At 46.5% G+C, this 17096-nt stretch overlaps 1 protein-coding gene across 3 annotated transcripts; it reads left to right on the forward strand.

Moving 5' to 3' along the window:
- The first annotated feature begins 276 nt into the window (after nucleotides 1–276).
- LOC126571857 (uncharacterized) lies at nucleotides 277–16711 on the forward strand. 3 transcript variants are annotated; one of them, XM_050230827.1, is made up of 6 exons: nucleotides 277–663; nucleotides 8033–9005; nucleotides 13371–13491; nucleotides 13594–13855; nucleotides 13951–14074; nucleotides 15923–16711. In XM_050230827.1, exons 1-6 carry the CDS (start codon nucleotides 647–649, stop codon nucleotides 16259–16261), a joined length of 1836 nt encoding a protein of 611 aa, XP_050086784.1. In that variant the 5' UTR covers nucleotides 277–646; the 3' UTR covers nucleotides 16262–16711. The 3 variants fall into 3 exon arrangements, with proteins under 3 accessions (XP_050086784.1, XP_050086872.1, XP_050086698.1); XM_050230915.1 differs by having other exon boundaries at nucleotides 8066–9005; XM_050230741.1 differs by lacking the exon at nucleotides 277–663 and adding an exon at nucleotides 7868–7962.
- Nucleotides 16712–17096: the final 385 nt, after the last annotated feature.

The following is a 17096-nucleotide window of genomic DNA, read 5'->3' on the forward strand; positions in this document are numbered from 1 at the left end:
CTCTCTCGCTCTCGCTCTCACTCTCGCTCTCTCTCCCGCTCTCTGTGTTCCTCTGAAGTTTACCGATCGAGAAGCAAAGCAGCATCGAGGATCGGCACTCGCACACGCAAACACGCTTACGGTGGCCCTGGGCGTGTGCGGTTTGGGGCGGCTGACAGGTGTGAACAGACGCGAACGCAGCCACTGGTGACGCTGGGGTCCTTCCTTCGCATTTGCCGAATGCACGCTCTTTCTTCTTTGGTGGTGGCGGCATTCATTCTTGGTGCTTTGGTCGGGCCGGCTGGTTGGTGGTTGGTTCACTCGATCCGTGGCCCCGGGCACCGTACTTTCGATCCGCCAACGGTGTCGCGTCGGTATCGGAATCACGCGCTCGGCGTACTGGTGTTAGTGTGTGTCTGTTTTTTGTTTTTGTTTCCTTGTTTCCTTGTTGTTGTTGTTGTTGTTGTGGAGGGACGCGACCATCAACCGTGCATCAATCAGCAACATCAGCAACGTGGCCCCCTCCGCGTCGTCGTCGTCGTCGTCGTCGTCGTCGTTATCGTTACCCTTGCTGCTCTCTTTTGCTGCTTTGCACCACCCCCCTTTTGCACCCTCGATACTCGACACCAAGTGATCGAACGCGGTGCTAGAACGCGTGTCCACCAGCATGTCACGCTACGCTAGGTGAGTGAAATAGTGAGAAAAAGAGAGCGAGAGAGAGAGAGAGAGAGAGAGAGAGAGAGAGAGAGAGAGAGAGAGGGATGTGCTATTTATAGGCCGCGGTGATGAGGAAATGAGGTTTCGCTTCGTGTGCGGTTCGAATCCCGCGACATGATTGCACTGCTGGTCAAGTGACGCGTTAAGCGGCGTCGTCCATGCTCCTTGGCCTCATTGCCTGCGTTGAGCTGTGAGCACCGGGAGGAAGCGAAAGCGAACCAGGTGTATCAACCTTAAAACTGCTCGTTTTTTTGTCGATAAAAACACATAACTTTTTACACGGAAAACCAAATAAATAATTACTTCTAGTATTTTTTCTTTGCTAGCTTTACATTTTGTCCTATCTGTTGGCCAATTTGTGGATACCACGTCAAAAGAATTCTTCATTAAGCGAGGAAAATCCACGCGTCATGCCATTTCCCGATACACTACTTCTCATAATGATAGCCTCACCCTCTTTATTCGATCTCGCGTTCGAATAAAGCGCCCCAAAAATAACTAACAATACTGTAAATGTTCCATCGGAGCCATATTTAAAGTAAAACCATCGTGAAAAAGTATTTCTTTTCAGCCACGGTGACATTCGCCTAGTAAAAGCAGCGGGCCAGCGTTTTCCCCGGACTTAAATCCGATGGAGAATGTTTGGTGGATGTTAATTAGTGCTGTTTATGGGAATGGTAGGCAATTTGACACTGGAGAGCAGCTGGAAGTAGCTAATAAGAGTGCATAGCAATTTCCTTGCGCACTGCAACATTTCTCATGCCCGCTGCAAGCATGCCAACCAGCATTTTCAGGCAATTAATAGTAAAGGAGGAGTTACTGATTGTAAATAAAATAACATTGATAGGTTATTGAACTGTTTTCCATCTTAATTTCATTTCTATGTAGCACGAGGCTATCATTATGAAACAACTCATTTTTGGTTTTTTGGCTCCCAAATCCACAATTTTTAATACATTTTCAAAATTCAAACGGCATACGTCTTTTAACGATGAATGGAACATTCACAGTAGTTTCAATTATTTGTGGGGCGCTTTATTCGAGCGCGAGATCGTCAAAAACAGGGTGAGGCGATCATTATGAAACCTAGTGTATATCTTCATACAAATCGAAGTGTGCTGTTCGAACAGCGCGTGACCCATCGTCGAAAAGTAGTGGTATTTAGAATGGCCCCAGGTCTACTTAATTGGCGGGGTGAGGTAGAACCGTCTTGCTTATTTAAATTCAAATAAATTTCGACCATTCTTTGTCGAGGTTCGAGTTGGGCGTTTTCGCGAAGAAATATCAACTTCTCATGTCGTTGATCATAAATCGGCCTTGTTTCACGCACAGCGCGGTGCATTTTGATTATTTGATTGTGCCTTGACAGTTTCACAATGCTACAACAAGCTCATAATAAACGACAACCCTTCTGACCGCCACCCCTAAAGGCACAGCGCATTGTCTTGCGTTCAAAGCGATTGCGGTGTTGCGGTAGAAGTTGATGGTTGGCCGGGAGCTATTAATGGTTTTTTTTTTTGCATTTTAGATTATCAAAAATATATCCACTGTTCATTGCCAGTCTCCTCCATCTGCATATCATTCAATGGGGCCGGCCGCCTGTTCGAGCTCTCGTTAGTTTGGGAATAATGTTATGGGAGAGAATGAACTATTTTACTCTCGAGAGCGATCGAGTAGCCAGTACGGCAGCATTGGTTTTCAAACGGTGACTCGAAATCGTCAAAAAAAGCATTCCGTTAACCGCATGGGAAAGGCAAATGCATCGCAAAATGTAATGCAGTAACTTAAATCATTAAAACGTAAATTATGTCTTAAGAAAAGATTGTTGTACAGTATTTAATTTTGTTTCGTGACACATGTTTTTAACATTTTTCCCTGAAAGCTGATCCTTTCAAGATTATTGTGTAAAAGTTTTGAATCAATCGAGGAGAAACTGACAACGATGCAGTTTGTTGGAAAATCTGCCCTTCATAAAAGGCTCCACTGCAGCTCGCTACTTTGACACAGAGCGTTTCCCCCAAAACGTCGAAGCGCTGTTCATCCTCAACAGCATCACCATAACTACCGGCCGCTGTGATGCGATGGCAATGCATGCCGCCCGTTCTTGTTCTGTTAAATATATCAGTGCAATCTCATTTCGCTCACGATCAATGTTTGCTTTTAGGTTTTGAGCTACTCGAATGGAAAGCAGCAAAGCCAAATCGTTTGCTCAAATCGGTTCGAGATATTGCATTCCAGTTGTCGTTAGACAGTTAGAAACCGCATCGTATGTCTTGATAACCGTTCTAACACCGTCCACACTAGCTCTTTTATCGTTAGGGATAATGTTTCTAAGTCGTTCTTTGCCTTTAAGATGTTCCTCACCCTCCTGGAAGACGTTTTACCACTTATAAACATTTTAATCTGACTTTGCGTAGTCATCAAAGGCTTTCTGTATCAGTTTTTACGTATCGACAAACTAAATGTTTTGGCAAATTCTTTGTTCAACAAATTTCGCCACAGCGGAAAACGAAGAATTCGCGTTTAGTGGCTCACAAGAAAATTTACATCTCAAATACTAATTATTATATTGACTTTGAAACTTGGCATGGCTGTCAATCACAGTACTGAAAAGCTACAGAAAATACCAAATTTTAAAAAAAAAAATCCGTTTGCACAACCAGGCCTGCATCAACCGAAGGGAAGCATACCATACTATTCCGGATTTCCTTCCGGGGAATCCTGACCATCAGAAAGTATCTAGACTGCACCTCACGAACACCAAGCGTTACGCATCGCGCGCCCGCCCGCCCGCCCGCCATTTCGTCCGGCTGGATGCTGGTGTAAAGGTACAGCTATAGAGACACCCGCCCCGCCCCCCCCCCCGTGAGCCAGAAGCTCCGCACAGGTGCACAGAGACGAAGCGGAACGCGAATCGGCGAAAACAAACACACAAACACAGAGACCGACACGAAACGAACCGAACGTTCACTACAGCGCTACTACCGGCGATACACCCCTTACACGCAAGGGGTGCCAGAGAGGGGTAGCATCCCCTTCACATCGTGCGTGCGGTGGGTACGCGCGCGTAAACTCATTATCACCTGGTGGGGGGGGGGGGGGGGGGGGGGGGGGGTGGCGGTGTGTCTAGACCCGGCGAGGTTGTTCCTGGTAGAAAGAGGGGGAAGAGGAGGGTGCACTCGCTCGCTTTTTGGTGGTGGTTTGGCGGGATGGGGAAATCCAATCCACCAGCACCAACAGCGCCAACCGGGCGTTGAGTTAGAATGTATCCCGGAATTGGAATCCCGGTGCGCTACGCTGGCTCGCTGGCCATGTCCCGAGCATCGTGCCCTCGCGTGTATGTGTGTGCCTGGACAGAATCAGATTGCAAAATGGTGACAACCCCCCTCCGGGGGGAGAGATCGTGGTAGATTTGCTGTAATATCTCCAAACAGATCGAACCACCGCACTACCACTCCCTACGGGTGCGTGCGTGCGTGCGTGCGTGCGTGCGTCTGTCACCCCGATTCCAACCTTCCCATTTTGCTTTCCCTTTTTCCCTCCCCTTCCCCCCCGCCCCCTTTTTTGTTGAATTTCATGGGCAGGGCATGGGTTGTTTTTGAATTTATAATTCGCCCTGGTGTAAAACGAACAGTTTACGACTCTCGGTGGTTTCCGTGGCTTTCCCCCTGGATTCTCGCAACTTGGCCGGCGGCGCGGCCGGTTTTTCGGGAGGTATTCACCGCCCAGTCGTTGCGGTTTTTGCTCTCTCGCTTCCCCCACTGCCTTCTGCGCACCGTTCCGCGCTCCTGCACACTCTGCTACCGTTGCTTAGCCACTGATTTAGTACCATTAACAAGCTCCAAACACAAACCGCACTCGCATTCGCATTCGCATTAACTCGCCTTTACGCCGCCGGTCCGGCCACAAATGAAATCGAGCCCCCTATATTTATAAAACCCAGACCCACTCCCCGCAGAGCGCTAGAATGCCCCGTGCGTACGCGCTCCACGCCGCCGCTGGGAGTGAGTCATCTTCATCTCTCGTGCAGGGCCCGTCCCCCTCCCCACGCCGGGCACTTTGACTGAATGTGACTGAAAAGGAGGATCGACCAATCGATTAGCATGCTGAAAGTAATATTTGAGGAAGAATTTAAAGAGAGAGAGAGAGAGAGAGAGAGAGAGAGAGAGAGAGAGAGAGAGCGTGCGGCTGTGGAACACCGTGAACATGAACCGCGGGAACACCTTGCTTGGAAAGTGCACCAGCGCGATGTTACCTACGTACGACGAGCTCTCGATGAACTAGTTAATTTCCTGCATCTCTCAATCACCCGGCAGTTAATGGGTGTTTCGTGGTAGAATGAGCAAGAGTCTGTTTGTTGTAACGTTTTGTAACGGGATGCGTGTGTATGGTTTTTAGTGCGTATACACCGAAAAGGGTGCATCATGAAACTGGTTTTGATTCTGGTGCCAGGTGGCGACAGCACTTGCATGCAGTGTGAAGGCCTGTGTCGTTGAGTTGTCGTTTTGCAGTACAAACAAATACCTTTACTACGCAAAAGAGTGGCAGCTCACAAAATTAATTATATTCAGTGTGAGGCGCCTTACAATGGGGGGCTTCGGTATTTTCGCGCCAAAACAGGTCTGTGTTTGATTGTGATTTTTTGTGACGTAACCATTCAATTTTATTTCTTCAAGTGAAAGGGCATATTAATCTACAACTTTGGAAGATTATTTGGTATTGTGTTGAGCAACATTCATTGAAAAATTAATCCATGGCATCCAATTTCGGTAGGCGTGTCGCCGCAAAGGTACTTTTTTCCTGGTGCCCATCGTAGCGACATGACGAGTAATCCGAAATATATAAATCGATGCTCGTTAGAAAGCTTATAAGTTTATCTAGGTAGCGCCGGAGAGTTTTGGTAGATATTCTAATTTTTCGACTTTTGGCAGATTTTTGAAATTTGGAAAAGTGATGCTTTTTGTGAGTTTGCCCAAAAACACCATTTTAAAAATTTGTTTTAAAAAAAAGTATCAACAATTTTAATGAAATCTTGACGAAGCTACCTGGCAAATAGTGTACAGATTATGTGTTAAAAATATCAAATCGATCGGTTCAGTAGTTTTTACGGTACAGAACGGGAACCGACTCAAAGTAGCGAGGTGCATGGAGCTTTGAACGAGGCGCGGTTTTTCAAAAGTCTGTATCGTTGTCAGTTTAGCCTCGATTGATCCAAAACTTTTACACAATACTCTTGAAAGGATCAGGAAAAAATGTTAAAAATGTGTGTCACGCAACAAAATTAAATACCGAATCCCCCCCCCCCCTTTAAAAACGTCACATCTTTTCCATTTTTGTTTTAATTTTATTGGGTAAAACCAAAAAATGAGGGGGGTTTATAAAATTTTAAAAAATAAAATAAAATTAAATTTTAGAATCAGTTTGGGTTTTTTTTCCCGGTATGTTACTTTTTGGATGAATCATGGTCTTGAGAGGGTGCTTGGTGGCATTTGTGGCTCATTCTAGGAGGAGTGTTTGTTTAAACTTGTGAAAACTATGTCATTTTTAAGGTCTTACCTTGCTCTTCAGAACACCACAAACGGTGAAGTCCGGCGCTTTTTACGTCCATGAATATTGACAGCCAATGAGACATGGAAATGAAGTGTGGGACGAACGGAATGTGGAAGTTTTCTATTATTTCGCCAATCTCATGTCTCGCTGTTGCATTGAGGGAAGATACAGAGTCCTGCTGCAATCTCCAGGGCTTTCACATGAATTGTTTGCATGCCTAGGACTACAATGAAGCGTCTAATAGATTTGGCAGATGAATTTGTTGATTTATCTCAGATCCACCGATCGAAAATGTGCGAGCAATGCGAAAAACTGCGCGTTATTGCATCTCAAACTCATTATCAACGCCGGCGTATGCGTGAATGAGAAAACGTGTCTCAAAAGTTAAGAAGCAGAGCATTTTAATACCAAAAATAAAGAACGTTCAAAAGGTTGATCAAACAAAATTGTTCGAAGCAATTCTAGAACGCCCGTCTAGTCAAACTGGTCAAACTAGTCATGGACAACACGTTATCAACAAGAATTGCTCCGTTGTGAGGCAAGCTCTGGCTAAAAAAAAAAAAAAAACAGCCAAAAACGGAGAAAAACAATCATGATAAACTGTATTTTCCACTGATAAAGAAGCTGATTAAAGCTGGTTTACCAAATTTATGAATGGAAAGTGTTAGAATGCTCGCCTGCAGACCGTGTTCCATCTGAGTACTTGTACCGGTTTGATTGTTTACGCAATTATTTAGCTGCACAGCACTCTCACTCTTTATGAAAATATTTTCAAAAGATAGGTTCACTGACTAGATTGTTTGTCAAAAGATGAGGCAAATCGGACAGAATTACCGGAAAGATGAGTAGCGGTGGACCAATACTTTGAACAACAACAAAAAAAAAACCTCTGTGCCGGCGCCAGTGGTGTCCACTAAATGCTCCTGTCACCTCTACTCTCACAGGCGTCGGTCACTTCATTGGTCCACACGTTTCAGTGCCAGCTCTACACTTTCGTGTGGCCTGCTGACACCCAGTTTAGCGCGGGATCATCCAGTGTTCGGGCCATTGGATCGTTTGTCCCAATAAAAAACAAAAAAAAAAAAAAAAAAAACAACAGAATAAAACCCCATCCATTACGCTCCAATTGTTCGCGCTTACTCACTTCAAACCCGAATCGGATAAATCGGGCAGTGGCCAGTCTCGGCCTCGGCCTCGGCCTTGCGCCCGTTCGCCGCTGATGAACGGAGCGCCTGGGAGGAGCAACTGTCGGAAACGGAAAGGCCCGAGCCCGAGCCCGAGCCCGACAGTGGAAAAAGCAAACAATCTTGCGCTTTTTCATCCCCCCCCCCCCATTCCCCATCCCCAGTTTTAAAGAGAGGGGGTGGGGGGGGGGGCACCCAGTGAAAGCGTGATTAGATGAAAAATAAGTGCTCTTTGCGCTGCCTGCCTGCCTGCCTGCCTCAAGACATTAATATCGGGAACGTGACCACGACGGTGACGGTTAGATTTCCGGATTTCGCACCCTGGACCGCCCGGTGGGTGGGTAACTGCCCGCCCCCCCCTTACGTGGTCGCTGTTTTGCTGTTTGCTTGTTAATAATTTGTTTTTCTTCCTTTTTTTTTTCTCCATTTAATTTTGCCATCCTCTCGGGAGTACCCCACCCCAACCTGGGAGTTGGGTATCGCTTTCGCCCGTAATGGAGCGCACCGAGCTCCAAGCGAGATCGATTGCATGGTGCGCTTGATTGGTATTTGCTTGGACCGTGGACTAACTCGGACCCTGTTCCGCTTCCCCCCCTCTCCAGGGAGGACCCTCGTTCGATATTCTTCGGAGGCAGCCCAGGCAGGGTCACCCCTTCCTCGTTGGCCACCCGGACATCGACCACGGTGGACAGGGAGGTGCCCCCGTCCGGTGACAGCACCGAAGCCCAGCCGGCACCGGTCGTACGCATCATTCCGATCCTGTATCCGGCACAGCCGGCCCGGCTCATCGGGAACAGCACCGGGTACGGGGCGAAGGCGGCACCCAACGAACCACCGACCGTCACCGACGATGCTGTTCGTCCGAGCGCGGCGACGGCGAGTGGCGTGAGAAGTCAACCGGCAACTGGCTACTCGTACAACCCTTACAAACCACCTCCCCCACCAACAACCGGCAACAGTGAAGCGGCAGCGGCAGCGGCAGCACCACCACCGCGGAATCGGCCACCGAATGGCACCGGAGGAGCAGCAGCAGCAGCAGCGCCGTGTGGCGGAGGCGTCAGCAGCGGTGGTGGCATACTGAAGCCACCCTACACACCCTCCCCTAGCACTGTACCGCACGCATCGCGTGTCTCTTTCTCCACGCGACCTGGTGCTCCGTCTGCCAGCCGCGGCAGCCACCAACCACCACCACCACCAGCAGCAGCAGCAGCAGCAGCAGCAGCAGCCCCGTCACCGTCACCGCCCGTCCTCGAGGACGAGCCAGTGGTGGAGGAGACCACCGCTGCTCCAATGGCCAGTGAACCCGGTAGTAGCAGCAGCAGCAGCACCACCGCCGGTGGTGGTGGTGGTGGTGCGGCCAATGGAGTGCACAAAGCCGGCCACCATCGCAGCACCACCAGGACGCAACAGGAGAGCGGTGCAGCGGCACCGTGCGGTGGTTCGAGCCGGGTGCAGCTCGCCCTCTACGGTTGGCGGAAGAAGTGCCTGTACGCGCTCATACTGCTCCTCACGATCATGATCATCATCAATATGGCGCTCACGCTCTGGATCATGAAGGTGATGGAGTTCTCCTCGGTGAGTGGCCCCTTTTTTGTTTGTTTGTTTGTTTGTTTTTTTTTTGGTTTTTGGTAGCGGAACCAAGGTTCAAGATCCAAAATTTTTATTTGATTTGATGTATTAACGTCAATCAAGTAAACTTGTAAACTAAAAAAAGAGACAGTTTATAATTATTAAATAAGTTACATAAAGCCCGAATATAAATAGTAACTATGAAGGCCGAAGGGATAGACGAAGCGAAAACTCCGAATGTATAATGCCAAAAAGTGTACGCTTCGTGTGGCAGGTATAATCGCATAAAAGTTTATACCGCAACGTCAACTGTAATTACATTCGTGCAATTACATTCAATTACATGTGCTTCTGGGCACAAAAAATATAAATCGACGAGATAAGTTGATTTCTGAACATCTTTTTTCTATATGTTAAGATGTTGTTGCTGTATATAAGCGATTGTAAAACATTCAACTCCTCATAACGCTACGCTTCATGTTGGTGCTGAGTTTACGTTTGCTTTTACGCTCGGTTTTACGCTCGGCGGGCCTATAATCGCTTTGACATAAGCATAATCTTTTTGGCATTACACTCTAAGATTATACTACAGTTTACGCTTCGTGAATCCCTTCGGCTTTATATTAAAAGTAACTAGAGGCAAAGCAATTTCTTTTTAAAGGATGCCTTTGCTCCTTGGTTATGTCTAAAATGTGGGAATATTTATTGAAGCATTTTAACACTTTGTTGATTGGACCATTGATAGTACATGTGCTATGGTTATCGATGTGACATAACTGTCTATTAATTAAGGTGCAAGAGGGAGCGTAAAAAATTGATCAATTCTAAAATATGTCAGTCGTTGATACTGTGAGATATAACATCGATTATGAAAGCAAATTCGCGTCTCTTTTGAATATTTTCAAGTCTGATTAGAAGGCACCGAGATTTATAAGGAGACAATCGAAGCGAGTTCCATCCTAATTTCCTGTACCATAAATAAATGAGAGTGGTTTCGTTGCTCTGTTTTGTTTTGTTTTCTTCTAACACCAGTATGGCATTATGGGGTATTGGTGTATTTGTGAGACTCATCTCATCTATCAAATAATGTATACAAAATTGTCGTGCAACCGATCTCTGTGCGGACAAATGTATTCAAAGGCGACAGGTGTCGAGTTTGCTTCGCGCGCAAGAAAACCCTCATAATAATAACAGAGGTGCTCGGATTTAATCTTGGCATTGTTTACAGGGCTTAAATATTCTATTCACGAAAGGGCAAGGCCTAGGAAACACGGTGCGCTCGGTCGGCAACCATCTGAGCGCACTGAAAAAGTGGTAAGATCGGACAGAGCAAAAGTTAAGCGAAGTCCAGTGCGATCCATACGAAAGCTTGCAATAGAGAGGAATATCTCAAGATCCTCCATGGCATCGGGTGGCCAAATACAACTTAAAAGCAATCTCTACAGCTAGCGTGAAGCGTTTAATTTTTAAAGTTGGAAGGATAAATCATTTTTGATATGAGCAATCGATGCATTTGTTGTCAGTTTTGAAGACGAAGAAACCGGTTATCGTCATAATAAAATGAATATTGATGTTTATAATATTTTTTTGAAGGAATACGTTGTACCATGGATTAAAGCAAACTTCAACTCTCCAGAAAATGTTGAGTTTCAGCCAGATAGAGGCCCCTGCCATACGTCTAAACGGACATTCAAACAAGGTTGAAGGAGAAGATGCATTTATGGTCGAAAGATTTATGCCCTCCAAGCGGTCCTAAACTAAATCGGATGGGCCATTCAATATGGGGCGTTTGTTGTTTGGTCTTCTAAGTTGGACACCTACGCTTCCGAAGGGTGTTCACGAATTCGTAACCGCTTTGAGAAATCAATCAAGAAAGCTGACCGACAACAATCCACCACTTTTGTTTGTTTTCAATAAACAATGAACCATAGAGCCAATTGAGATATTTTAAAACAATAGAAAATCTACAAAAATGGCTTTAAACTTCGATAAAGGATTTTCCCTTTTTTTTTTTATGGTACACCCTGTAGAAGAATTGTGAAAGTGGTAGCTAAATCTTTTTATGAACCCAAGCATGCTGCTAGCCTTGTGTATTATTTCATTGTAGTGTTCCGTGAAGTTCCATTGTGAGTCGAGTAAGACTCCCCGATCCATAACTCCAGCTTACTCCTTTGTATGATGATGTGAGCTATGATAACGGGTTCTTGGTCTTGATTATGTTTTCTTGAGAATGAAATGGATTTGCATTTCTTCACGTTGAGCTCTAGAAGGCTTTTGTTGCACCATTTGTAAAAATTATCAATCTCGCACTGAAAAGTAGCGATAGCAGACGGGTTGCAAATGACTCGATAGAGTTTCATGTCATCAGCATACATTACTATGTTAAGAGTAGTAAGAATTGGCTCTACATCATTCACGAAGAGAACAAAAAGAAGGGGTCCAAGGTGAGATTCTTTGGGGAACTCCAGAGGTTACATGCACCACAGGCGACAACGATTCTTTAAACCTTACGCGCTGCGTTCTACCAGTTAAGTAAGAACGTATCCAGCTTAGGCGACTTTGGTATTTTATTTTGTTTTGTGACTCACGTGTTTAACATTTTCCCCTCTGAAAGCTGACCCTTTTCAAGAGTATTGTGTAAAATGTTTGGGCCAATTGAAGCTAAACTGACCAAGTTATAGATTTTTTTAAATCCGCATTTCATACGAGGCTCCATGCAGCTCGCTACTTTGAAGCGCCGTTTCCCCGAAAACCAACGTTCCGGTCGTACCGTAGAAACTACTGGGCCGATCGATTTGAAACTTTTAACACATAATCTGTACACTCTGTGCCAGGTAGCCCCGTCGTGATACTATGGAAATTGTTGATACTTTTTTCTAAACAAATCTTTAAAAAAACGTGTTTTTAAGGCAAAATGACCAAATAGCATCACATTTTCAACTTCAAAAATCTGCCAAAAATCGAAAAATAGGAATATCAACAAAAAAAAAACTCTTCAAGGCTACCTAGATAAACTTATCATCTTTCAAACGAGTATCAATTTGTGACTCGTCAAATGACTCGTCATGTCGCTACGATGGGAACCGTTAAAAGTACCTTTTCGACGGCACGCCTACCAAAATTTGATGGCATGGATTCATTCTTTCAATGAATGTTGCTCAAAACAATTGCAAATATTCTTCAAAAGTAGTAGATGAATATGCCATTTACTTGAAAAATTACAATTGAATGGTTACGTCAAAAACGGGCCGAAAATCCCAAAGTTCCCTCTTAATAATGTGGGGGTTGAAGCCAATTTTGGAAAGTTTAGTGAGAAGGAGAGGAATATCTACTCTTTCAAAAGCTTTAGTAAATCTGTAAGGCCTCAACATGATTAGCGATAGTTCTTTACAAACTGATTTTTTACCGTTCTTCAAAATAGGGATTAGATAGCATTCTTTCCATAACGAGGGACGAAACACCACTATCCAGTGATGCATTAAAAAGGAGAAACAAGCGATACGCAAGCTCATTCGATAATGATTTTAAGAATGAGCGAGGCAAACCAAAGAGGTTTGCCTACCTGCCTGCCTGTCACATCAGCCTTTGGTGATGGTGACGATGATGATGATGTTGTGATGGCCAATTGAAACTTTCGGTCTCGCATCGCATCGCATCGTTGCTAGAGCCATCATCCTCCCTCCACACTCGCGCTGCCTCGTGTCAGCCGCGTGTCAGTGTGCGGGAAGAGGACGTGCCAAAGCCGACGGACACGTGTTTACTTATTTACAGCTTCTGGTTCCTGCGTCTTTTGTTGTTGCGGTGATTCTTCCTCTCTTGAGTGAGTGTACGAGGGGACGCGGTCTGGGCAGGGGCCACGTCCAATCGTCTTCATCTTCTGCCACGTTTTCTAGTTACCGTCCCCTTCGATTGGAGCTGATCGGCTCCGGATGCCAGCGCTGCCGACTGTCAAAGTTTCATTTTTCATCAAAACTACATCCCTTGCTCCCCATCTGTCCGGGTGGTGGTGGTGGTGGTGGTGGTGGTTAGGGGATGAAAGAAACCCCCTGTAACGGGGAACTTGACTTTCGCTTCTCTTGTCGACGTTGGCAGGCAGGTTGCCTGGGGATGTTTGCCGGGCCGGGCCGATCGGATGTGTTTATTTGGGGCTGATTAAGTTGTTTTCGGGGTTTTTCTCCAAGGGGGAGGTGTTTTCTGGCTAAGCTACCCTCCCTGGTACACACCCTATCCGCCTTTCTGAAAAGTGAACCGAGCGAAGATTCGTGGCTTTCGGGCTTTATACGTCAGATTTCCTCGTCAGGTGTGTAGGCTGTGTGTATGCGCTAACAATGGGTTTTTTTTTTCCCCTTCATCCCTTCCCACCCAAACCAGAACGGTATGGGCCAGCTGAAGATAGTGCCGGGCGGTATTCAGCTGACCGGGCAGGCGCTAGTGCTGAACACGCTCCGTGCCTCATCGATCCGCTCGAAGCACGGTCAACCGATCTCCATCGGTGAGTTCTCCACCGTTGTCAACCCCCCCCCCCCCCCCCCCCCGGGGTTGTCCGTCCGACCAACCCTCATCCCCCATTTTTGTCCTTCCCTTTCTTTGGCAGAATCATCGCGCAACCTGAGCGTGAACACGCGGAGCGCGCTCGGGACGCTCGAGAACCAGCTGTTCCTCGGCCATGACCGGTTGGAGGTGCTGGCTAACCACTTCCGCATCACCGACACCCACGGTACCAACCTGTTCGCGGTCGACCGGGACGAGGTGATCGTCGGTGCTGGTTCGCTGCGCGTCGAGGGCGAAGGTGGCGTCATCTTCCGTGACTCCATCCAGACGCCGCTCGTGCGTGCCGACGCGGGCAAGGATCTCAAGTAAGTGTCCGTGTCCGACACACCACCTTCCTGTTCTTCATCGTGTTCGTTTCGTTGTTCCTCTTTTCCTCCTCCTCTTCGGGGCGTGCGTGCAGGTTGGAGTCGCCGACGCGCTCGCTGGAGGCGCGCGCCACGCAGGAGATCTTCATTCAGTCGCGGGCCGGCGGCATCGAGACGACCTGCCTCAATGACCTCAAGCTGCATTCGGTTGCCGGAAGCGTAAGTAACCCTGTTTTTTTTTTCCTTCCCCGCCGGTAGATGCCAGGTGTACAACCTTAAAACTGCTGTTTGCTTCTTAGACGCGCCGGTGACAGATTAAATTGAGCGTTCATCGACATGCCATACTGTTTTGTATGTTTATTCGACACCTGTTTACATAAATCAGTCCACATAATAAGTGATACCACACAACAACATATGTTTTTTTCTTCCGTAATCATGTCTAGTTTTGTGCCAGAAAAAGAGCACACACGGGTAGCTTCATTTTTGCTCTTTAATTGTAAAGAAATGGGCGATCGAATCACATCAAATGCTTGTGAGGAGAAACAGTTGGTAAATGGGTGCACCATTCATTGAATGATGAGCAGCGGGAGGAGCGACGCCAAAACACGTGCGAATTCTTGCTTGCTAGTCGCTCCAGCTTCTTGTGGAGACTGGCGATGAACAGGGGATATATTTTTGATAATCTAAAATGCAAAAAAAAACCATTAATAGCTCCCGGCCAACCATCTACTTCTACCGCAACACCGCAATCTGCTTTGAACGCAAGACAATGCGCTGTGCCTTTAGGGGTGGCGGTCAGAAGGGTTGTCGTTTATTATGAGCTTGTTGTAGCATTGTGAAACTGTCAAGGCACAATCAAATAATCAAAATGCACCGCGCTGTGCGTGAAACAAGGCCGATTTATGATCAACGACATGAGAAGTTGATCTTTCTTCACGAAAACGCCCAACTCGAACCTCGACAAAGAATGGTCGAAATTTATTTGAATTTAAATAAGCAGGACGGTTCTACCTCACCCCGCCAATTAAGTAGACCTGGGGCCATTCTAAATACCACTACTTTTCGACGATGGGTCACGCGCTGTTCGAACAGCACACTTCGATTTGTATGAAGATATACACTAGGTTTCATAATGATCGCCTCACCCTGTTTTTTTTACGATCTCGCGCTCGAATAAAGCGCCCCACAAATAATTGAAACTACTGTGAATGTTCCATTCATCGTTAAAAGACGTATGCCGTTTGAATTTTGAAAATCTATTAAAAATTGTGGATTTGGGAGCCAAAAAACCAAAAATGAGTTGTTTCATAATGATCGCCTCGTGCTACATAGAAATGAAATTAAGATGGAAAACAGTTCAATAACCTATCAATGTTATTTTATTTACAACCAGTAACTCCTCCTTTACTATTAATTGCCTGAAAATGCTGGTTGGCATGCTTGCAGCGGGCATGAGAAATGTTGCAGTGCGCAAGGAAATTGCTATGCACTCTTATTAGCTACTTCCAGCTGCTCTCCAGTGTCAAATTGCCTACCATTCCCATAAACAACACTAATTAACATCCACCAAACATTCTCCATCGGATTTAAGTCCGGGGAAAACGCTGGCCCGCTGCTTTTACTAGGCGAATGTCACCGTGGCTGAAAAGAAATACTTTTCCACGATGGTGTTACTTTAAATATGGCTCCAATGGAACATTTTCAGTATTATTAGTTATTTTTGGGGCGCTTTATTCGACCGCGAGATCGAATAAAGAGGGTGAGGCTATCATTATGAAGCATAGTGTATCGGGAAATGGAATGACGCGTGGTTCGGTTTGCACAAATTGGCCACAAGATAGGAAAAACGAACAGCTTGCAAGGGAACATACTTAGCGTAATTAATTTTTTGATTTTCTTTATTAAAACAAATGTGTTTTTATCGACAAAAAAAAAAACGAGCAGTTTTAAGGTTGCACCCCTTGTTCACCTCTTTCCACTTTCCTCTTCAAAAACAATCAGCAATTTCGTTCTTTATCCTTTTCGCACACTAACAAAAAACAAAAAAACAAAAAACAAAAACAGATTCGCCTCGACGGCAGTGCCATCTACATGCCCAACCTGAAGACGGTCCAGGGGACCGGGGTCGGTGGTCTCGGTTTGTCGAGCTACACCACCTCGTCCTCTTCCTCCTCCTCGTCGTCGTCGTCGTCGTCGTCGTCGTCGTCGTCGTCATCACTCCTTTCATCCACTGGGTACGGTGGGCGGGGTGGTGCCGGAGGGGAGTTTGGTGGTGTGGGCGCAGCCAGTGCCACCGCCGCCGGCACCAAGATCTACCAGCTGTGCGCCTGCTCGAGCGGTAAGCTCTTCCTGGCTGCACCCAACAGCATCTGTTCCGCCGACGATACCGCGGTCTGCCGGTAATGTAATGAGGGAAGGGGCTCATAGCCCCGCCACACCCTCACAGACCCCCACCCCGCTCTGTGTGTGACCAGAGTGCTGGCAGCAGCAGCAGCAGCAGCAACAGTCGACCAACCTTCAGTAGAGTCCAGGTGCTGCGTGCAACAAATGTAAAGTCCTTCCTCCCCTCAAACACCTACCAACACACACACACGCACATAGACACACACAGTCACACTAACAGACAGGGCCGAAAAGACACTAACATGAGCTTAAAACCAATATCTGCATCTCCGGCAAATTTGGGACAGTTTTAGGGGTTTAAGTTAATTACCGATTAAATGTGCAAGCAACTTAGAAACTGGGGGGGAACGGGAAAGGTGTTAGTACATACCGAAATGCATCCCTTCAACCCAGATAGCTAAAACATTGAACTCCCTCCCCATAAAATTATGCATTGTTTTTTTTTTTTTTTCAAGATGTAGATATTGGTTTTTTTTGTGACCAAAAATTCACAGAAAACAACAAAACAAACACAAAACGAACAACAACCAAAACAAAAACAAAAAAAAAAACAGGCGAATCTGCCTTGGAAGGCCTAGAAGGGGGGGAGGGGGGGGTGGAGGAGAAGAAAGGAGGTAGGGATTCCCGACCGTCCGCCCGGCCGGCCGGCCAGACCGGCACCGCTCGCCGTTACACTCGTTACGACCCGTTACGTTATTCGTTAGCTAGCCTGCTAGGTAGATTCAGCGCGGCTGGCCCTGAGCGGCGGCCCTGTTACTGTATGCTGTACACTGTATAACTCAATACCTATTATAATAGCCAGAAGGGGAGCAAGGGGGGGGGGGGGGCCGCCGCC

This window comes from Anopheles aquasalis, chromosome X (genome assembly GCF_943734665.1).
Source record: "Anopheles aquasalis chromosome X, idAnoAquaMG_Q_19, whole genome shotgun sequence".
Lineage (NCBI taxonomy): Eukaryota > Metazoa > Arthropoda > Insecta > Diptera > Culicidae > Anopheles > Anopheles aquasalis.

What these genes read in the sequence shown, in the direction of transcription:
- LOC126571857 (XM_050230741.1), top strand. Translation starts at nt 7,925, where the DNA reads ATGGAGCGCACCGAGCTCCAAGCGAGATCGATTGCATG. An exon ending in CGGTCAACCGATCTCCATCG is followed by an intron (nt 13,492 to 13,593) that starts GTGAGTTCTCCA and finishes TTTCTTTGGCAG; the next exon opens with AATCATCGCGCAACCTGAGC. An exon ending in TGCATTCGGTTGCCGGAAGC is followed by an intron (nt 14,075 to 15,922) that starts GTAAGTAACCCT and finishes AAACAAAAACAG; the next exon opens with ATTCGCCTCGACGGCAGTGC.